Source organism: Mirounga angustirostris, unplaced genomic scaffold, assembly GCF_029215605.1.
Source record: "Mirounga angustirostris isolate CCGP_5_RB_7025 unplaced genomic scaffold, mMirAng1.0.hap1 SCAF_16, whole genome shotgun sequence".
Lineage (NCBI taxonomy): Eukaryota > Metazoa > Chordata > Mammalia > Carnivora > Phocidae > Mirounga > Mirounga angustirostris.
The window spans coordinates 28,750,004-28,772,796 of NW_026991724.1; the positions used below are offsets into that span (position 1 = coordinate 28,750,004).

Consider the following 22,793-nt stretch of genomic DNA (forward strand, 5'->3'; position numbering starts at 1 on the left):
CAGAAGACCCCAATGCAGATGGGTGATGTTAATTGTCCCTTCTGGCTCTGTCTGCTGGATTCCTGGGAACAGGCCGAGGGGCAAACCTTTGTAAATGTTAATCTCCTTATGCTTAAGATATCACACTGTCTTTGATGTTCCCAAACATGTTGACTCCTATCTAGGTTGAGGGTGTGTGGCCCAGACAGGCCAAATGCTTGTTTTGTCTTTCGCCTTTCTCCAGGAGAGTTCAGTGATAATATGTTCACCTCCAGCTGAAATATGAACAAGTCCCTCTTCAAAGCCAGGTTGGGGTGGGGGGGTGGGCAAGATGCAGTGACCCTTGGGGGCCGCTACACCCTCACCCCCAGAACCCAAACTCCATCTGAGTCATTTTCTCACCCGGGACCCATTGGATTCAAGAGGATGACCCTGTCCATTATAAACTCCTCCCGCCAATAAAGGAGAAGAAAAGGATAGATTTTTTTAAAAATCCATTCATTTTGGTATAGTGAGGGTCACACTAGTCACAGCAACTAATAAAACCAAAAGTGTATAATGGCTCAAATACAATAGAGGTTTATTGATTCCTGATGTCGAGTCCAAAATGGATGCTCCTGATTAGAGGTGGCTTTCCTCCAAAAGATGATTTAGGAATCCACAGATTCATTGTCTTGAGGTTCTTTGATTTTCAAGCATGGTTTCCAAGGTGGTTGTGTTCATCTGCAACAGGCTGGGGAGGGAGTAGGGGAGGGTGGGGAAGGCCCACCCACTTCTTCAGAGAGAGTGCCCGGAGGTAGCACTTCCTATCAGATTCCATTGACAAGCACAGGTCATATGACTTCACCTAGAAGCCAGGCGGGGAACTGTAGTTCTGGCTTCTCACTGCCACCCACCGGCAAACCTATACTAGGGAAATGGGAGCATGAGTCTTTGGTGGACAGTTAGCCTCTCTGCCACGTACTTGAGCTGTCAGGCGACCCCTGGGATCTGGTTGAGTTGGAATCAGGAAGTATAGGCTTGAGCTTCAGGTTCTGGCTGTGTCCTTTGGGGTGAATCATTTGACCTCTCTGAGCCTCAGTTTCCTCACCTGTAAAATGGAGATCATGCAGAATGGGAAGGGGAAGGGATGACTGTGTTATATACCATCAAACGTTCTACCTGCGATTTGCCCACTGAGTTTGGATAGAATAGTATTTTAGGAAAAATGTGATGACGTTGACAATTTATATGGATTTCAACTTTCCCGGAGGTGGGTGGGGCGGCGGGGGGAACATTGAAAGACCTAGCAACATTGGACCTATATTCTTTTTTTTTTTTTTAAAGATTTTATTTATTTATTTGACAGAGAGAGAGATAGCGAGAGCAGGAACACAAGCAGGGGGAGTGGGAGAGGGAGAAGCAGGCTTCCTGCCGAGCAGAGAGCCTGATGTGGGACTCGATCCCAGGACCCTGGGATCATGACCTGAGCCGAAGGCAGATGCTTAACGACTGAGCCACCCAGGCACCCTGGACCTATATTCTTGTATGGTGACTCTCATCTGGAGCCAAATGTTGAAGAGCCATCACTGCAAAGTATCCTACGGTCCCCACCATTCATTGACATGGCCCATCTGGCCCCCATCAGCAGGTACCTTTGAGACTCCTGAGCTATCCCAGCATCATAGAGGGTAATGATAATAATCACTCTCAAGCTGCAGGAATGTTTGACTCCTACTTTTCTGCTTCCCAAAGAACTGAGGCATTTGCCAAACGTCCTCCCAGCTGCAGAATCTCATGCATTGGCTCAATTAACTGATCCGCTCTAGAAATTGCTTATTAACGATGAAAGCCAACGTATAGGATTTTTTTTAGTCGTTGAGTTTTTGAATCTTGGCAAGAGCCTTACATGATGAAGACCACAGCACAAACTTCAGGCTCTTGTCCATTTTCATAATATAATGACTGGAGAAGGTTTGATTCAGAGCCTTGCGAGTCCAATAATATGATTAAGAGGTTAGCCTGCTGGGGAGGTTGGAGCGCTAGGGAGAATGCCTAGCTGACTGTTGTAATTGATTGGCACTGGTATTGATGCCAGGAGCACGGCTTTGTTGGGGCAGGCTAGTTATCTCCTGCCAATGTCCACTTGGATATCACTGGGAAGAAGGTAGATGAATAATCATGAAAACCTTTAAAGGCTGTTGACAGAAGATAAGTTAAGAAATAGACTTATGTAAGACTGCTGGGCAGAGCAGGGCAGCAGGAGAAGAGAGAGAGAGAAAGAGGGAGGGAGAAGGCAGGGGAAGAAGAGGGAGGAGGAGGAGGAGGAGGAGAATAATTCCGCGTATATTATTTGGGACCGGCTAATGGAAGCTACTCTAACAAACGAGCCAACATCTCAATGGCTTGAATCAACAAAGGTTTATTTCTTGCTCACGGTACAGATCCATCGAGGGTCAGCAGGGCTCTCTGCTCCACATTGTCCTCAGTCTGGGACCCAGGCTGATGGAGCCTCCGCCATCTGGAACATCATGATGGGAAGGAAAGAGAGAGAGAGGTAGATCATGCACTGACTTTTAAAGAATCCCACCCGGAAGTGATGCATATCACTTCTCCTCACGTTTCATTGGCAAAGGACATCCTAGGCCATGCCTCACTCGGAATGACTGGAGAAGTACAATCCTACCACACGCCCAGGAGAAAAACGGGACAGTCTGTGACCAATCTTTATATCTGCCTCTCAGAGTTCCCAGGATTCAGGATCTTTACTAGTTGGGACTCTGTGGTTGTATTGAAGGTGAAACTACTTAGAAGGGAATTTATGAACTCACAAACCCTCAAATCCAACAGCAGATCTTTAATCTCCCTTTCAATTAAAGTAATTGTACTTTGTTTGCTGTATATATTAGGATTCCAAGGAAAAATCTGTTTGGAACCAAAAGAGGAGGTCCTCTGCTGAAAGAAAGAAAGAAAGAAAGAAAGAAAGAAAGAAAGAAAGAAAGAAAGAAAGAAAGAAAGAAAGAAAGAAAGAAAGAAAGGAAGGAAGGAAGGAAGGAAGGAAGGAAGGAAGGAAGGAAGGAAGGAAGAAGGGGATTAAACTTCTTTGATCCCACCTCCTCATTTTACAAGAAATTGAAATTTGGCAAGATTAGATTTCTTCTCATGTCTCATTAGCCAGAATTGGTCACATGGACACCTAGCTGCAAGGGATGCTGGGAAAGTAAGTATCTGGCAAAGGGGAATGAAATTATCATGAATGGCTTAGACATAAATGGCATATCCCCTAAGAGTGGGCACACTGCCACCCCAAACAAACTTGAGGTTCCTTCAAGAAAAAAGGAAGGAGATGACTCTCAAGGAGCTGTTGGCTATTGTGGTATGAGTCTGATCTCACTGAAAATTCCTTAAGGCTACAGCTGGCCCTTATGCCTCTGTTTATTCCTCCACTGGTCTATGAATTTGCCTGCAATGATCTCCCTCACTCCTCCCCAGAGTCCGGAGACAATGAATCATACACTGACTTTTAAAGTGTCCACCCAGGGGTGGGTGGCCGGGTTGGCTCAGTCAGTAGAGCACGTGGCTCTTGAACTCGGGGTCATGAGTTCCAGCCTCACATCGGGGATAGAGTTTACTTTAAAAAATTAAAAAACAGAACAAAACAAAAAACAACTAAGGTGTCCACCTGCAATGGACTCATCCATAGGATTGTGTTCCTTTTACAGATGGACAGACTGAAACTCGGAAGTGAATTGCACACCCAAGATCATGCAACTAGTAAATTTTGCTTATCCTTTACTATATGCCTTCAGCACAGAGAGAGACAGAATGCTGAGGGAGGAGGGAGCTTCAAGTACAGACCTTTTACCACATAGGTATTGACTGTAGAGGGTGGGGGACAGAGTGAGAATGGGGGCAGGCCAGGCAGAGGGAACAGCATGTGCAAAGGCCCAGAAGCCAAACAGTACATAGCAATGGAAAACAGTTTTATAGGTTTAGAGCACAGAATCTGAAGGAGCATCATCCTTAGGAGTTTGGGTCTTGTATGAGACCCATAAAGAGCCATTAAATATTTTAGGCAGGGAATTATATCATTACATATGCAGTCTACCTTCAGTGGGGAAAATCAACTAACTGCAGGAGCAGGACTAGAGCTGGGAGGCCATCAAGGAGGCGAGAGGTGACAGTGATCAGTGGCCTGGATCACAGTGATGGTGGCAGGAATGAAGGGAAGAAGGAATGAAGCCTCAAGGGAAAAATCAGAGATATGGAACTCTCCAAATCTGAGTCCAGATTTGGTCACTGGAGGTGACAATTGAGAGAAGTTGGGAAAAGCTTAGAAGTGACTCGTAGGTTTCTTTCTTTTCTTTTTTTTTTTTTTAAAGATTTATTCACTTATTAGAGAGAGAGAGAGCAGGGGGAGGGACAGAGGGAGAGAATCTTTAAGCAGACTCCCCACTTAGCAGGGAGTGCACGCGGGGCTCAATCCCACGAACCATGAGATCATGACCTGAGTTGAAATCAAGGGTCAGATGCTCAAATGACTGTGCCACCTAGGCGCCCCCTGACTGGTGGTTTCTAGATGGTGTTGCCCTTTACTGAGGTGGGCAGGAGGGAGGAAAACATGGAGGACGGGAACCCAGGCAGCCTGGCTCCGAAGCCTACAGGTCTCAGGAGACTCAGGTCTCAGGACTGGGCTAGGGGCATTAAGGGAACCCTAATCAAAGTGAGAAAACCTCCCTCACTGGATGTGGGTACACTGGACTTCCTAAGCCCTCAGGCAGCCAGCTCCGAACCGTGCCTCAGACCACGAAGAGCCTTTTCTCCTCCCTTCCATCCAAGATAAGGCACCTGAGCCCTCAGCTTTGCCCCAGGACAGACTACCGAGGAGCCTGATACAGATCCTGATGGAACTCTGGTGTGCACTTTATTACTTCCTCAACCTGTATTCCCAGAAAATCACTTGGGTGCTCTCACCCCTATAACCCTGAAGCCAAACCTCTATGCCTGGCACAGTACTGATGGTAAGGGAGCAAAGATAAGTGATTTAAACACTTGAGAAACTCATCTTAAAACGTGCGTTGAAGAATCAACGCCCCCAAAGAGCTAAGTCAAATAAATAGTTGCAAAAAAGAAAAACCAAGAGTAAGGACTGCCCTACCAAATTTTAAGATATACCACAAAGTCACAGTAAGACAAACAGTACAGGACTGGCTTAAGACAAATAGACCGGAAGAGTTTAGAACCACGTCTCCGTGTTTATGGAAACATATGTGCAAAGACGAAAAGCCAGCTCAAAGCTCATGGAAGGGTGTGCTTTCCGGAATCATCTTGTTTCTGTCCTGACATACAGGCACTCAGTATGTGATCAATGAACACACCGGTCTTGTAGGCGGTGCTAAAATGAATGGCTTCTTAAAGCACCCCACAGACAGGCTCACACTCATCCCAACCAGACTTCCAGGACACAGGTGTCATGATCATGACTTGACTGTGGGGAACTCAGGCTCCGAGAGGTTAAGAAGCTTGCCCAAGGTCACACAGCTAGTATGTGGCAGAGGTGGGATGCAAACCCAGCTTACTCTGACCCCAGAGCTTGTGCTCTCTGCTGCTTCTTGTTCCCCAGCTGCCCCACAGGGAGAGAAAACAGTGTGGGCTGGAGCCATTGAGAAAACCTAGAAGCTCCGAGAAGCTCTTGAGCTCAATCTCTGGAGCAGGAGTGGATTTAGGCAGCTGCCTGGGATGGATTGTTCTGAGCCAAAGAATCCGGCCTGGGAAAGAGGTCTCGGGGAGTGAGTGTTTAGCCAGTGGGACCACAGTACAGGATAAGAGAGAGGGGTCAAACTGATGAAGAGCCTCGAATGACAGAGAGGAATTGAGACCTTGAACCTTTTTGAAGTGCAGCTTTGATTTTGTCACTCTCTTGCTCTACAACCTTCTGTAGCTCCCTTGGCTACCGTCTCCTCGTTAATACTCTCATATGTAGATGGAAAGATGTGGGGGAAAGCCTGGAGATAGACCTATTAGGCATCACAGTCCAAGAGGGAGAGGACAAGGTGTGCAGAGGAGGCGAGAAAGGAAGAGAACACACTCTGGGGCAGGATTCTGAGGGAAGCGCCCCACTGGCATCCTACTACTCTCACCAAAGTAAGCGTCACTGCTTCCTGGCAGCATGAGATAACCTTTCCAGTTTAGCAATGAGCAGGTACCTTATTCTACTCACAGAAAGGACCACAAAGAGCCAGCTCTTTTAGCTACTGCTTAAAACAGCAAAGAGCAGCCAACAGCTCCTTCCTCATTCCATCGAGGCCCAGAAAATAAGGGTCAGACATTCCTAGGGGCTCATTTCTGGCACTGACTTGGGCAAGTAAATCTTTCAGTGCCTTGGTTTCTTCATCTGTAAAGTGGGGGATACTAAGAGTGCCCACTCCAGAGGTTTGATGAGGTTCTCCTGAGATCACGTACATAAAAACTTTCGCCTAATAACGGGCATATACTAGTCGCCCAGTAAGGTAGCTGTTACTGTTGATAACCAAATAATTGTTTAAATAATACGTTCACCCTTGAACCATGTGATTTGCAGCTTTTAGCAAAAGAATGGGGGTTGGGATTCTCAAATATTATGTATTTTACAGTCCTCCCCCCCTCCTCCCCGCCTGCCACGAGGTGGAGGCAGGTGGGCCGTAGGACTTAAAAAAATGTCAGAAGATAAAACAAATTCCACTCGATTCGATTCAAGAAGTTATGAATTGTCATTCTCCTTGCTGTGGAGATTGCTAACTATAAATGGATGGAGAGATAGGTGGGCAGACAGTAAATCATGAAAGCTAAACATGCATTCTCTTTGAAGTACTGAGTGCTATAAAAAAAAAAGGAAGAAGAAAGAAAGAAAGAAAGAAAGAAAGAAAGAAAGAAAGAAAGAAAGAAAGAAAGGAAGGAAGGAAGGAAGGAAGGAAGGAAGGAAGGAAGGAAGAAAGAAAGAAAGAAAGAAAGAAAGAAGAAAGAAAGAAGAAAGAAAGAAAGAAAGAAAGAAAGAAAGAAAGAAAGAAAGAAAGAAAGAAAGAAAGAAAGAAAGAAAAGAAAGAAATGGGAAGAAAAACCAGTTCCCTTTCCACAGGCTCCTGCTTGTGTGACAGAAGTCCACAGTGTCACCTCTAGGAGTTTCTCATTATTCAGCAGTTTTTGGAATGAATGATTGATGTAATTAAAGTTATTGGTAAAGAAAGACTCAGTCACCAAGGAATAGATGAGTCAGCAGAAAGTTTAAGTAATGAAATAATGTTCCAAGGAGTGATTCTCAAAATAAGCTTTTTTTTTTTCTTAACTCTAGACATCTTAACCATTGCTGGTCAGCAAAAAGATGTGAAGTAGTTAAGACGTGGGAAGAACACACCATGCGATTTTAGAAATTCTCAAGTGAAGTTGTTTTCGACCAAACGGAACTGTATGGATGGAATAATATTGGGAAAAGCATACATTTCTGGAGCGTCAACCACGTGCTCTGATGAGCTTTGCTCACATTATCTCATTTAATCCTCACCTCTGAGGTAAGTACCACTGTTATCCCTGTTTTACAGATGAGGACACTGAATTTCAGAGAGGTTAAGGAAATCTCCCTGGGTTGCACAGCAGGCAAACTGCACAAATGGGAATGGAAGCCAGGCAGACTGGCACTAGGGTCCACCTGCTCAATCCCCACAGCTCCTGGGCCTCTCTGTGTAGATTTCTCAGTAACTTAATCTGGTTCACGAATACACTCCGGATAACAGAGTGCCATCCAGGTTTGAACTCACCTCGGTCTGACCCCAGAACTGTTTCAAAATTCATATTTCTGTGGGAGAATACAGACCAGTACATTGGCCTGGGATCCATTCATTTGTTTGCATTTCCACTAACATATATTGAATCCTCAGGCCACGTCAGGCTTTGGACTCTGTGTTGGTATTATGAAGGTGACTGGGGCAGGGAGATGGTCAGGAGGATGTGTGATAGTCCATGTAACAGATGACAAAGGCTCAGACCAAAGCAGCAGAGAGGAGGCAGTTGAATGGGATCCCCTAGAAGGATCTATGGGACCTGGGGAGTGAGGCTATGTGAGGAAAGAGAGGTGGTGGCCTGTTTTTGAAGTTCTTCCACTGAGGGGAGGGCCCACCAGGTGAGCAAGCTGGGCAGAAGGTCCTCACTCAGGGAGAAAAGAGGGAGAAGAGGCGAGATGTGGGGAGTGTTGACTTCAAGTGACATTACAGCCGGAGGCCCAACAGTCCCCCACTTATTCACAGTAAACAAGGTTGCCATGAGTCACCGTGGGTGGCTTCGGGAAAGACGAGAATGGGATGGAAACTTGGTACTTGTGAGCAGCTGGAGAAAGAGGACATGAGGGGCAGGGACCACCCCCTCAAGCCCATCCCCCCCCCCAACTTTGTTCAGAGCTGGAGGCCCCAGCCCCTTCTCCTTTCCCTAAAGAAGGAAAGAAGGACCAGAGTCTTTTGTGGTGTGAAAAGGCACATTGGGTAGTTGGTCTTGGCCATTTATCCCCAAAGAGTGACCAACAGATGAGAAAAAAGGGGCTCAGGCCTTGCAGATCTAGGGGGACAGAAGGACCAACAGCCCAGCAGCTTTGCAGAGATCCTCCCCACTTTGGTCCTGTCTTCTCCAAAGTGGACGTGGAGATGAGGATTACTGTCCAAGGGATTTATTAAGAAAGGAGCACGGGGGAAGCAGGCTGGGGATGGGGAGGCGGCCATCCCTGGCTCTGTCACCAAACAGCTTTGTGATCTTGAGCACATTGAACAAGTCGGGGCCTCCGTTCCCATATCTAGAAAATGAACAGTTACCATTTTCCAAAGTGTGGTAAGCCCATCTCTGGGGGTCCCATGAGGTGGTATTAGGTTGGGCGAAAGGAAGCTCATGTGGCCCATGTAACTTTGAACGCAATTTGCAAAGCAGAGGAATGGGGTGGGGTGGGGGGCTCTGGGACCAACCAGAGACTCTGAGAGATGCTGCTTACCCAGGGCACCAAGAACCTCATTTCATGAATTTACTTTCTATCATTGTTTTGTGTCAATGGCAGGTGGTACTTGTTTTTCAGGTACAACACCAGTATAAATATTCCTTTCAAAATAAGTAGGTGGTGACAAAACTCCAAAACCCAAAGGAAGTTATTATGGAAATAATAGTTGCAATTGTCGGAGGCTGGGACAGGGATGTGGAGGGTGGGAGCCCTGAGGGTTTTGAGGAGTGCTGAGCAAAATAAGGGCTCATTCCTTACAGACTCAAGTCCTATGGAACCTTCTCAGACATTCCTCCTGCATGGTATAGCACCTGGCAGGTGTTTGCCAGAGCAGAAGGGGAAATTAAAAAGGAAAAAGAAAATAAGTGAGAAAAAAAAAAAAAAGTCTGGAGAGAAAAACAACCCCACCAACCAAAATAAACCAGGCCAGTGATTTTTCTACCACACTCTTCAAGGGAGCAAAGAGGTGGTGTTTATTTTAAATGAGCCCTTTTCTCCAAGTTGCCACTAATCCATGCTTTTATGTGATCCAGGAAAATCGGTCCTCAATGGCCAACGAACATCTTTGCGTGTATGAGTATTTGGAAAAAGAGCCACCTATTACCACAGGGTTTGGATTTAGATGCTGGATACAAATAGAGGGCAAACAAAACTAACAAACAAATTAAAAAAAAACCCTGTGGTTTGGATCTAAAAAAAAAAAAGTCTCAGAAATGACAACTGTGTGGTAAGTCTGATGTCAAACTGAGTTAGCTGGGAAGGTGTCTGGGATGCTCTGGAACTGTGAGGGTATTTGGAATCTAGGGCTAACAGATGTCTCACTCTGCTTGAAAGATGTCAAGACGCTGTTCCTAAGGGCCTGTGGGTTCCCTTGGGGACAAAGCCACTGATAGTTTTACAGAAAAAATGCCCAAGCTGATGACCATATATCCAACACAAGAAGTCAAGAAAAGAATTGAGAAAAAAAAAATCAAGCTGAGACATAAGGAAGAGAGGGAAGGAAGGGAGGGAGGGAGGAAGGGGTGGAGAGAGGGAGGGAGGGAAAGAAAGAAGGAAGGAAGGAAGGAAGGAAGGAAGGAAGGAAGGAAGGAAGGAAGGAAGGGAGGGAGGAAGAAAGGAATGAGGGAAGGGGGAAGGAGGCAAGGAGGGAAGTTGGGAAGGAAGGAATTCAAAAATAAATACATAAAAGATCCACGATTCGGGACCTTGCCCCCTACTCAAATCTTTGTTTGATAGGAGTTGCTCTGTGAACCTAGGGGTAAAGGAACATTGATTTTTGTTTGCATTATGTAGGATAATGGCGGGCCGGTGGACAGTCACTTCCAACAGGAGAAATGAGCAAATCTTTTCAGATAGAAATGATTTATGGCAGAAACCCCTCCTTGGCAGGGGCAGCAGGCTCAGTCCCTCCTTGCTGTTGAGTGTCTGGGAGAGACAGCACATTCCTAGCTCTCCCCTCATCTGTACTTCACACACGGGATCGTGAAGAGGCAGCCGTTCTCCAGCAGCATTGGAAGAGGGCTAAGATGTTTCCCGGCCCAGCCTAAAAATATCTCCCTTGACAGGCTGTCACCGTGTCTGATATTCCACCATTATAAATTCATTCTTCTCTGTTAAGGCATTTTGTTTCCAGTTCTCTGTTAAAATACAGATATCCCAGAGAATGTAGCTTGGGTGAGGCCCACGCAGACCACAGCCGAGGAGTTAGCAGACCTGGATTTCCGGCTCGGTTCTGCACTGCGTGAGCTTGGGCGAGTCATTTTCACTTTCTGGACTCAGTGGCTCCACTGATTAAAAAAAAAGAAAAAGAAAAAAGGACAGAAATAAAAGGGCAGATGTGGTGGTCAGGGAGCTCTGAGATGTCTGGTTTCAGGAGGGAACACAGTGTGTTCATTTTAGGGTTTGTCACTGGAGGCCCAGCATGTCCATGGGAGCAGCTCTTTTGGGCCAAAGGGCATGGAGGTCAGGTCAAATAGTGTCTTACTTTCTCCCTCTAAAAAAAAAAAATAAAATAAATAATAAAACAAAATCCCTGTTCCTCTCTTATATTTGACATCTCAACAAATGGCATCTCTCAAGCCCCTAGTGCCCCAATCCTTGGAGGCACCCAGAACTCCCCTCCGCAACCCCCCCCCCCACATTCAATCTATCAACAAAGCCTGTTGACTCTACTTTCAAAATATAGCTTAAACCTGATCACTAGGAGCAACCACCACTTTTCTGGTGACCACCATCGTCCAAGGTCCAGCATTACCTCCCCCTGGATTCTCTCATCAGCCTCCTAACTGGGCCCTGCTTCTGTCTTGCCCACCCAGAGCCTCAACTCTTCATGCCTGGGGATGCTTTGAAGACATAAATTAAATCCTATCACTCCCCACCCCCCGCCCATCCCTCTCTTCTTTTCTCTCTCTCATCATTAAACCCAAAGATCTCACCAGGACAAATAAAAGCCCCCATAACCTGAACCTGGCTTTGCCTTGGCCTCATCACCTCCTGCAAAGGTCCCTTTGCTTTTGCTCAAATCTGTTCCTACCTCAGGATCTTTGCACTTGCTATTCCTTCTGCCCAGAAATTGCCCCCTCCAATATCTTCATGGCCTACTCTCCAACTTCTTTCAAGTATCTGCTCAAGTGGCCCCTCCTAAGGGATGCTTCCCAGGCTGCCCTGGCTAAAAGAACACACTTCCTTCCACGTCCTCACCCTACTTAATTTTTCTGCCAATACTTATCACCCGGACATTGTGAGAGGCCATCATCACACTCATTTGCTCACTTTCTGTCTCCCCCTCCACAGTAGAAGGTCTACAAGGGCAAGCTTTGTTTTGTTCACCGCTGCAAAATCACACTTGGAATGGCTCATCTGAGATATTTTAGGTGCTCAATTAGTATATATTGGAGGAAGGGAACAGAACAGGTTAAGCAGAACGGCACTAATCCAGAGGCTAATCTAAGCATTCCACTGGAGGGGTCAATGCCAAGGTCTTTCTGGCGCTATGTCAGCAGGACAGGATGTCCTGGGGAGTCAAAGGTAGAGCAGGCTCTTGGGAGATCAAGGTGGGGCAGCGTGGGGGAAACAAGGTAGGCAGTGGAGATAGAGAATCTCAGCCGAATTTACAAGTTCATGGGATGCAACTTCTTGATTAAGACCAGAGGACGCTAAAAGGCCCTTGTGGACAGATTCCAAAAGACAGGACCCTGCAGACAAAGGATAGGTTGTGAGTGGGAGGAGCTCTGAACCACCCAGAGGACTGATCTGAAATTGAGTCTACCCCAAAGCAGGTCCAGCCAGCTTCCCAAAGCTCAGCTCTGATCCTCAGGTCATTCCTCTGTCTGATTGCCTTCCGAGGCACCCAGTGTCCTCCCACCCCCCCACCCCCATCAAGCCCCAGAGAGCGCAGTGTGGCAGAAGAAGGTGGGAGGACGGACGGGGCACTGCTAAGGAACATCAGCCATTCTCGAAAGGATCCTCCCCAAGACAGAACTCAAAGCCTCAGTCTCCTGCCCTCCCCTCTTATCCCCAGGCCTTGGCTAGTGTCTCTCACGAAGTAGTCTTAAAAGAGCGTGACCCCAGTAACTATATTGAAGGACAACTGTGCGCCACTCACTAGAATTCTGGCAAAAGCAGGGGTGGTACAAACTTCATTTTACAGATGATAGGACTTAGCCACCAGGGCCCAAGCACAACCAGTAAGCCATAACGTCTCTGGACAAGAGCCCACGTCTCCATCCCCGGGCTGCCTGGGGTTCCCTGATCATACTCGTCCCAGCTATTACAGGGCTGAGGCTGGAGAGGCTGCTGCCCGCTCTGGGCCTGCAGCCCTGGGAGTCCAGTCTCTCCACCCCCCACCCCTCCCCACCCCCGCGCCCCAGGCCTGAGCAGCCCGCCCGCAGGGGGGCGATGGTAGCATGCCTGGAGTCGCCCTGAATGCAGGGTTAGCCCGCAGAAAGCAGCTAAGGTCAAGGAAAGCGCCCAGGGCCAGGGCCAGGCGCTAGGGGAAACCCTTGCAGCGCTGAGCACCCCCCCGCCCCCCAGGCCGTACCCCAGCTGTGCTGAGCGCCGCCGTCAGGCCGCCAGTGCGGACGGGAGCTCTCCAGCCCTTGTTTGATGAGCAGCGGCCAATAAATTCATTAATCATCATTTTATGCCTCATCAAACCCCCTCCAAGCCCCTCCATGGGAGTTACACAAATTAGCCCCTGAAAAGACAGTAATTTCAGTATAGCGAGGTAAGTGCTTTCTGATGGGCTCCGCGCACAGAGCTCTCCTGACAAGCCAATCCATCAGCGCGTTGGGGATGGGGCGCGGCCCGGCCGCCCAGCCTAGCCGGGGCCTCACCGGGCCCAGCCCTGGCCAGCCTCCCTTGCTCCAGCCCTCCCGGTCCCTCCCAGTCCCGCCCAGCCTAGCCTCCGGGAGAGGATCTCCGACCAGGGCGCCCCTTTCCCCAGCTCCTTTACCACCATGCACCGCAGGCTGTTGTGTCGGCCTCCTGTCCTCACCCACCCCGACTTCCTCCCCAGCCCTCCCGAAGAGAAGAAAAATTGGGCGCCGGGTGGGGGGGTGGGGGTGGGAGGGGGCGGGGTGGATGAGTCCCAGGCCCAGCTTGGGGAACTAACTGAGGATGGTGGAGGAGGACGCGCTAGCGCTGAAGTTCTGAACTCCAGCCCCGGGAAAGGAAGAGCCAAGCGGACCTTTCTCCTCCTAACGCCTAGATGTCGGGGTTCCGTGACCCCTTGAAATTACTAAAGGGCTGTGTATATTGCAGGCGCACGTTATGGGGGGGGGGGGTGGTAATCCACGGCGTCCTGACGATTCTGAAAGAAATCCCAGGCTCCAAAAGAGAGCCATCTGGGAACAGAGAAGGGGGTCCTTCTGTCTAAAGGGCGGCTCCACGGGACCCTGGTGGCGGGGGTGGGGGTGGGGCGCGCCTAGCCATCTCCGTGGCCCTGTCGTCTTTCTCTCTGAGACCGCCACCTGGGGTGAAAGACGACGCCTGGGGAGGAGAGCAAGAAAGGATTTTCTCTGGAATGGGCCGGGCCGGTTGGACTCCAGCATGGGGAGCTGGGTAAGAGAAGAGAGGGGAAAGAGCCGGAGAAAATTGTGGCGAGGAGGGGGATATTTGCAAACGCGAAGCCCGCGCCGCGCCTTCTCACTTTCTGGTCCTGGAGCACAGAAGGTCCCACGGGCACCCTATCCGGCGGGCAGGGGCCATGCCAAGGAGGTCGGCGAGGAGCCGCAGGCCGAGCCAAGCCTACCGGCCAGAGCACTATCACCGTGGAGAGCTGGAGCACCGAGCGACGCGCAGCTCCTTCATTAGCTTCCCCTCCGCGGCGCTGCCTGCCTCGGAAAATAAGTTAGCAAACGGGGAGCCGTTTATCTCTTTTATCTTGGGGCCTGATCCAATTAAATAAGTGCACATTTACATTTGCATCCATCAGGCGGGAGCGCTGAGAGCCCGGGGTTTGCTCGGAGCAAATAAAAGCAGATTTCATTGGGAAAAAGTGGCGTCTGAGCGCGCGGGGCTCGTCTGGGCGCCGGAAACGAGCGCAGCCAGGAGGGTCGCCTTGGGGACTCAGAGCTGGGGCCTACGGCCGACGGGAGGACAGAGACCCCGCAAGGCCCCAGAAGGGCCGGCCTGGGCAGGGGGTGCAACCAGAGCTCCATCCCTGCCCCAGAGGCGATCCTCCGTTAGGCCACAACCTGGGCCGCGTCTTGTGCCCTGGACCCGAGTCGCATTTAAACGAAAACGAAAAGGAGACCAACTCTGGCCAGGTCACCGAGGGAGACCTGTGGGGTGGGTCTAGGGACAGTCCTGAAGTTTTGGCCAGCTTGGAAGGAGGGCAGGTGGCAAGGTCTCAGGCAGTCCCGATTTTCCTATTCGGTGGCCGAGCGGAAAGATTCCAAGAGCCAGGCCGAGGATGCGCCTCCGCTTTCCCCCAAGATCTCTGCACCAGGGGGAGACCAGTTGATACTATCGGTTAGCGCTTCTGGAAGGGTGAAACGGACTCCCATGTGTGCACCTCTTGCTTTGCTGCGCCGACCTCATTAAGATGCTTTCGAAATAGGAGGGTTTTAAGAATGCGAAGGTAGTTTTGTTTTTCCTTTTCCTATGGAGGTCCGACGCATAGGCCAAAAGACAGAAACGGTTTTGGGGGGTGCGGCTGCGTGGTAGACCCCGGATAGGCCAACCCGCCGATGAAACAAAACTGTGCGGGTTCCAGAACCCTGGCCGGGAAAGGCCAGCAGAAGCGGAAGCGCGCACCTGAAGCGGAGCGGGAGCCCCGGCGCGCTGCCTGGGCCACGCACGGCTGCGGCCCCCCACCCGCACACTGTTTCAACCGTGGGCATATTTCTCAATTGCCTGTCGCCTGGTTTCCGAGACTGTGCCCAAACCGTGGCGGGAATCGGTAGGGTTAAAACTGTTCTAGTAGCGAGCCCTGTTCTCCAAATCTGCAATGCTAACTGAGTCATGGGACCCGAGCCGCAGCGAGTGCGGTAGCTGGGCAGTTTCAGTTTGACCCGCTTGGGGTTCAGAGCTAAGACTCCGCTGGGGGTGGGGGACAGAGCCAGGTCTTGCCTAAACTCCTCCTCTCTGCGAACCGCGTGGCGCCCGGGGACCAGTAGGCGGCGCCCTTCCTAAACTGCATCCGCGTTCGGCTCCCTCTTGGGAGCGCAATCACATTCCTTTCACTTTGGGCGCTTTGGAAAGCGCTATTCCTTGCCCCTGCCCGAGTTGTCAGGTAGTCGTGGGGGACAGGTGGGCTGGGAGGCACGGCCAGTTCTGAAACTGCACGTACGACCCTCCCCGCAACCTTCCAGGCTCCAAGAGCAGCGCACCTCTAGCAAAATGAGAGGCCCGGAAGGGTTTGCAAACCAGAAGGCCTCGATGCAGGCCCTGCACCCAGGCCAGGGAGCATTTCGGGCCCTAGCGCCCCGAGCCGAGGAGCGGGGAGGGAAGCAGCAATGTCCCCTTTCTGTAGCTCCTCCTCAGTGCCCGCTTATGCGCCCTCGAGGATTGACTGGGGTGTTGGCTCTTCACCCCCAAATCCCACGAACTGATTCGGACCCGCACAGAGAGGTAAGGGAAGGAACCCAGTCCGTCCCGATTTGGCGCTGCCTCAGGGGGGTGACTGCATAGACCCCACGCAGTGATCCCGCTGCCCCTGCTGCCTGGGATTCGGCCCTCCTGGTCCCTAAGTGCCAAGCTAAACGCTCCTCGAGGGGGCCGGAACCAGCGCAGTCAAGCGCAGGTGGCAAACTCCCGCGCAGCCCCAGGACCCAGGTGTCTTAGGCACTGCCTCGCGCAACTTCCGCGACCCAGTCCAAGCCTGCGAACAAACCTCGACGCCACTGCACGCCGGAAGTTTGCCCCCAGCGCCTCCAAGACACTGTGCCTTCGAGACGGCCCAAGACGCGGCCAAGCGGGGCTCGAGGAGGCACTTGGGACCGTTAAGACACGAAACTACTTCTAGCATTAAACGCTGGAGACATCTCCTAAATATCCGAACCCCGAACTGCCCGGCAGGCTTCCCTCAGACTGGAAAGTCTCTAGACACCAGAAAAACCACTGGCCATGAAACCCAGCTCTGCAAGGAGCAAACCCCAAACTTAATTGGAGGCTTGTATTCAAGATGAAGTACGCAAAGAAACCCGTAGACCCTGCAGAGGCCAAGGGCAGGAGGGATACGGACAGGGGGGCAGCGACTCGGGCTCCAGCCTTCCGGCCCCTGGTGGTTTCGCTCCCTGGCCCGGAGGCTCCTCGCGCAGCCCCTCGTTGGGGAGAAACGCCGCGGGCTCCCCGGTGCGCGGTTCCCGTTCCCAGGGAGCCCCGCGGGCATTCGGCTCTCAGCCCCGAGCCTCTGCGCTCAGACTTGGGAGGCCCGCTCCGCGTCATTTGCATATTCCCGGGAACACAAGGAGGCCTGTAATTTTCTTTTTAAAATCGTTGGGCAGGGTTTAGGGCCAGCGCTTCCAAAACCCCGCAGAGTTGATGTCGTCCTTAAACTCTCTCTTAAGAGAAGGGGACTGGCCTATTCTTCTGACTTTTTTAGAAGAGAAGGTGACTCCTGGGGCTGCATATTCAACAGGGGGTAAAAGCTGATTGTGAACCAGGCTGTCGGCGGGGTGGGTGGAGGGGGCCGGGGCGCGGGGGTGGGGGGTGGTGGTAGGGCAAGTCATCTCTGGAATTCAATTGTTTAAAAAAATCATTTATAATTAAAGGGACAAAATAAAATACGATCATCTCATGCATATTTAATCATTCACACTTCCAGCTTTGAAACCATTTTCCCTGCGTGAATTTTCTCACTAATTTAAACTCTTAAGTCGACTGCTGTTCGCAAAAACATCTGGACAATGCAGTTTGCAAACTTGTTTAAATTCGAATAAGCGAATGGAGCCCCTTCGCGGGTTTTTTTTTTTTTTTTTTTTTAATAGCAAAAGTTAAAACTCCGGTGAAAGTTTGGGGTGTGTTTAAAAAAACAAGTAGGGTTAAAGTAATCTTGAGTAGAAATGCAAATATGTGCCTTCTGATTTAGCCTAATTAAACCGTTGTTATGTGCAAACACATTCTCTCTACACTCAAGCTTGGGTTTAATTGAGCAAATTAATTCCCCTCGTTGGAGTATGTTTTTGCTGTAAGCCCTCCCCTCCCCCCGACCACCGAAAATTTCCCACGAAGTAAAACACACTCCCGGTTCCACCTCTCCCGCGCAAAATGGAGACGCGAACACCGACAGTGTTGGCGGGCCTCGGGCACAGGGCGGTGTCTCTTCCTCATTTGGGATTGAGACTCATCCTGATTTTTCATTTTGAGATGAAACATGCGGGATTAAAACGAGAAAAATAAAGCCTCGAACGTATTTTGTAGCTACTTGGACTCTCAAACGAGAGACAGGAAAAGTGCTAACGCGACGACAAGCCTGATCGAGTCCACAACAGCCTCATTATCTAGGCAAATGTCCTCGAACTTTTGAAGGCCACTTGTCCAAAAAGGGGCCCATGCGGAAGCGGGGGCTGGGGGCGCCCTCCGGTCCGTTCGGGGCTCCCCTCACTGCCCCCAAGCGACTGTGGCTCTCCCTCCCCCACTTCCGCCCACTCTCTCCAATCGCCGAGTCTGCGAAGTGCAGGCTTGTAATTCAGGACAAGTGTGACACCTACCTGTGAAAGGGGGGAACCGTCCCCTAGCCGGTCCCGCGGCCCCAGCCTCGCTACTGCGCGGGGATCTACGGGGCCGCCTACCACCCGCACTGTCGCGGCTGGAACATTTACTAATTTAATCAAATCCAACGAAGAGATCAATGCCCAATTTTGAAGGGGTAAGGAAAACAGTGACTTGGGAAAGCCTTCTCCTTGGCATCCCCTAACGCTCCCCGCCCGCATTAGCCCACAGCACCTTTGAAATAGTAATAAGGACTAAATCCGGCATAAAATCGAACTCATTAGCAAAGTTCACCAGCTGATTGCTTTGCATAAAACACGACACTGATTGGAAGTAATTAGGTTAAGCGATGGAGCTCGGGTGGTGCGTGTCTCTAGCAGGCTTTGCCATCTCTTCTCCCTTCTGGGCACACACTTGGGTCTCTCTCCTCCTTCCTCCAGGGTCCAATCTCCCCCAAGCAGCCCGCATCAGTGATCCAAATCTGCATTCCCGGCTTAGGCCAGGGTCCCCGGGGCTTGCCGCCTAATTACGGTTTCCCCCTGACACACTGAGGTTCTGTGGAACCTTTCATTCCCCACTTCGGAGAAAAAAAAAAAAAAAGTTGCAGTTTCCACCTTTTGTCCAAGGCGATGGACAGTTTATTGAGGCTTCTAAAGAGTAATGAGTGGCTCTGATTATGTTAAAATCTCTTTTAATTAAATATTTTGCATTTTACAAAGGCGGCTGCCGTTTCTTTTACTTTTTAAATCTAAGAGTATAACCTGTTTCCTTTCTGCAATAATACTTTAGCTCATACCCAGAAAAATCAATAGGTGTAAAAAATTAAATTAAACTTGTATTTTTAAACTATGAAACAGTTTCGGGGGAAACACAAATGTATATATTTATATTACAAAAAAAAACATTAAATGCCTGTACAGGTGTCTTAATTTCATAATTTACTTCAAAGATATTGAATTATCAATTTAAATACAAAAATGCTACATTAAATATACAGAATAAGATTTAATACAAATCCTTTTTTAATTTCTCTTTTCGGTTGGTTAAGACATTTTCGTGTGGGGAGATGTTTACATGTGTACGTCATCCATCTCCATGAACTATAAACTTTTTAATAGGAGGGGTAGTTTTGTTTCTCTCTCTTGTTGATGGAAAAATAACTGCCAAGGCCATGTTTTTTAATAAATTAGGAAAGTCCGGGACCGACGCAGCCCGCGTTAAATGTCGGACATACCTTTCTTCAATTCATAGGGAGAGTCTTTGCACAGGTCTAGCTGAGACTGGCTCCGCAACATTTTCGGGTCTTTAGCCAAAGCGTCCGCTCGGTTCAACACGGTCTGGTTTAATCCATTGAAATGCGAGCCCGGACCGGTTGTGGGGCCTGGCCCTGGCCCTGGGTGGCCGTGAAGGTGTCCGAAGGAGCCATAGTTCGTGTAGCCGGGATAGAAGGGCGCCGTGTAGTAGAGAGGCCGGGACAGCACCGTCCCGCCTGGAAAGGGACACTGCGCCGAGGGCGAGCGCGATGGCGCCGGGGTCGGCGACGCGCGGCTGCCTCCTAGGGTTTGCCCCGCTACCGGCCCGGGGCACGGTGGGCATGGAGAGCCTTCGCTCCCGCCGCCCCCGTCCTTGACCTTGTCCGAGGATGTGGCGATCTCTGCCAGAGACCACAGTTTGGGCTTGGCGAGCACCGCCTGCGGCGGCGGCGGTGGCGGGGAGTGTATGACCGAGGGCCCGCCGGGACCGGGGGGCAGCTCTCCCGCGGTTGGGTGAGGGCCCGGAGCCGGCGCGCCCGAGGGGTAGTGAGGGGCCGGGTCCTCAGCCAGACGCGCTGTCGCTGGCCCGGCCGGGGAGGGCCCGCCGGCGCGGGGGGGCCCGGGCAGCGCGTCCAGACGGCCCTCGGATGGCGGCTCCTTAAAATCCGAGTCGCTGAGGCTGCCCTCCGTCTCCTTGCCGGCGGGGGTGGGCGGCCCCTGCAGCCGTTCGCAGCCCGAAGCCGCCTTCTGCTCCGCTCCTCCTGCGGGCGAAACCCCAGGCCGTCAGGGGCGCGGAGGCCGCGCGGCGGAGCCCAGGCCCCCGCCCGCAAAGGCAGAGACCCTAGCCCCCAACCTCCAGGCCCCCCTTTTCCTTCTTACTCCCGCTCCAACACACCCTTTCCCGCGTCCACCAACCTGCTTCGGGGCCCTCGGAGTCGCCCTTGTCCTCCGGCTTCTGGGGCTCATCCTCGTCGTTCTTCTCCAGATCAATGTTCTCCTCCTCCTCCTCGTCCTCGCTGCGGTTCCGCGGCGTCCACGTCATCTTGTTCTCCTTCTTGAGGCGCCGGCGCGCGTTGGCGAACCAGGTGGACACCTGGGTGAGGGTCATCTTGGTGATGATGGCCAGCATGATCTTCTCGCCCTTGGTGGGGTAGGGGTTCTTGCGGTGCTCGTTGAGCCAGGCCTTGAGCGTGGCGGTGGCGTCTCGTGTGGCGTTCTTCCGGTACGCCGGGTCCCCGTAGGGGTACGAGCCCAGGGGCGCCGCGTATGGGTGGTACCCCAGGGAGCCTGCCATGCCCGGTGTATGATCGTAGGGAGAGCCCTGCAAGGAACAGGCAGAGAGAAGGTGAGAGTGGGCCGTGGTCCCCAGGACCACCTAGACGATCGAAGCACACTTCCCCTGCGCCCAGGGGTCCGCGAGCTGCGAGGCCCAAACTCCGACTTCCCCTGGGGTAGGGCTGGCGGGCTCAGACCCAGGGGCAACTCCTCCTCCTCCTCCGCAGGCAGCGGGGGCGCCAACTCCTGACTCCCGTCCTTCCCGGGCGCTTGAGCCGTCCTGGCCTCAGCGGCACCCTGTGGGCCCCCGTCTGCCGGGGCAAGTCCGCCCCCCATGCGCAGATCCGGCCACCTCGGCCAGGCCCTCCACCCAGACAGAGGCCTGGGCAGCGGCGGCGACTCGGCACTTCGTGCCCGGGTGGCCGCACGTTAGGCGCAAGGGGAGAGAACAAGGGAAGTCAAGGCATTTTTCCCCCCACAGAGAAAGGCAAAGGAAAAGCTAAGCCTTGTCCGGGCACTCCCACCCCTCCAAAAATGTTACCCCAAACCGAAGCCACGGCGCTTTTCCAGAAAGTGCACCCGGCCGAAAAATCCCGGATGCACCGCAGCTCGGCCGACTTTTCAGAAATTTAATACCTCCAAATCGGATTGCGAAGATAGGATTACGGATTTGCAACATTTTGGAGGACTAATTAAAGGCGAGGCCAAACACATTTACATAGACTTAGCACGCTTCTGCTCAGATTTCTGGTCCATTTCTTTTGAACTACTTTTCCAGAATGGCAAAACCAAAAAAATAAAATGAAATTTGCAGGGCGGCCTGGAGCTCACATTTGAACCAAATGCTGCTCTTTAATTGCAGCGACCTCTCCCAAAAAACCCTCTCCGCCAGCTCAACGACCCAAGCAGGACGCGGCTCTGCTCTCCGAGCAACTCCTGAGCCCGAGGCCCGGACGAAGCGCCCAAGTTTGCAGGGGCCGCGGAGCTTGGCGGGGGCGATCCGCGGTGGCGCCAAGGCCCGTGTCCTCCGCAGCCCCCGCCCGCCCCGCGCGGCCCCAGCTGCCCTTGCCTGCCGCGGGTCCCGCTCACTCACCACGTACGAGGAGAAGGCGGCGGCGGCGGCGGCCGCGGGGTCGGCACCGTACTGGAGGTGCGAGTTGTAGCCCGGCGAGGGCGCCGTGAAGGCGGTGGAGCCGGCGTAGGGCGAGAATGCGGAGCCCGACGACGAGCGGCCGAGCTCATCCGTGCGGGGTCCCGAGATGACGCTGGTGCTGTACGCCGGGCACGAGTAGAGCGCCAGCGAGGCGGACGGCTGGTACAAGTAGCCCTGCGGGTAGGACATGGCCACACACGGGCATGGGGCGCGCCGCGCCGCGGCCGCCAACGAGCCGGGCGGCGCCCTGCGAGGGCGAGCGGGCGGGCACCTGGCCTCCGGCTGCCCCCGGCTGCCGCTTCTCGGGCCCCGGCTCCCGGGCTCCGGCCCGCCGCGCCTCCTCGCTGGCTTCCCGCGCGCCTCCGGCTGCGACTGCCGAGCCCTCTCCTCTGCGCGCCTTGCTAGCCCCGGCTGGGTTCCCCCCCCTCCCTTGCTGCTTTCTCTTTTTCCCCCTCGCTCTTTGCACTGGGGGGCTCTGCTTTTGGCTTCGCAAAGGTCCTGCCAAGATGCTAAGTTGGAAATTGAGGATTCTGACGCCTTGTGCGCGCCTGAAGCTCCTCCTTCCCGGGGTGTAGTCGGTGGGAGGACTGGCAGGAACCTCTGGGCGGCCGCAGCCAACCCGGCCGCCAGGCGCGCCTCGCCCTCTCCCTCTTCCTCCCCGGCTCCCTCTCCCGCTCGCTGGCGCTCCCCTCGCCCCTCCCTCGCGCCCGCCTCTCCTCCGCGGCCCTCCTCTCCACCCTCCTCTTTTTCTCCCCCCCCCCCTTTCCCGGGTCTCTCTGCCTCTCTCTCTTTCTCAGACTCTCGAGCGCCGGCCCCAGGATGACAATCACATCCCAGGCGCGCCGATCTCTTCCAACTTTCCTTCCCTGCTAAGTCGGGGTGGAGTGGCGGTTCCGACACAAGGCGGGCCCTGGCGGCGGGTCCGGTCGCTCCGAAGCACAAAGGCAGCAAGGCGGGGGACTGGGCGCCGGCGAACGCTCTGCTCTGTGCT

General features: G+C 52.3%; 1 protein-coding gene across 4 annotated transcripts; it reads right to left on the bottom strand.

Moving 5' to 3' along the window:
• Positions 1-773: 773 nt before the first annotated feature.
• On the bottom strand, positions 774-22,495 carry IRX5 (iroquois homeobox 5). 4 transcript variants are annotated; one of them, XM_064581971.1, is made up of 4 exons: positions 21,286-21,644; positions 20,290-20,695; positions 19,356-20,135; positions 774-1,069 (listed from the first exon to the last, which is right to left on the bottom strand). In XM_064581971.1, exons 1-4 carry the CDS (start codon positions 21,361-21,363, stop codon positions 924-926), a joined length of 1,410 nt encoding a protein of 469 aa, XP_064438041.1. In that variant the 5' UTR covers positions 21,364-21,644; the 3' UTR covers positions 774-923. The 4 variants fall into 4 exon arrangements, with proteins under 4 accessions (XP_064438041.1, XP_064438039.1, XP_064438040.1 ...); XM_064581969.1 differs by lacking the exon at positions 21,286-21,644 and adding an exon at positions 21,743-22,495 and having other exon boundaries at positions 784-1,069; XM_064581970.1 differs by lacking the exons at positions 774-1,069; positions 21,286-21,644 and adding exons at positions 2,363-2,479; positions 21,743-22,494.
• Between the last annotated feature and the right edge of the window lie 298 nt (positions 22,496-22,793).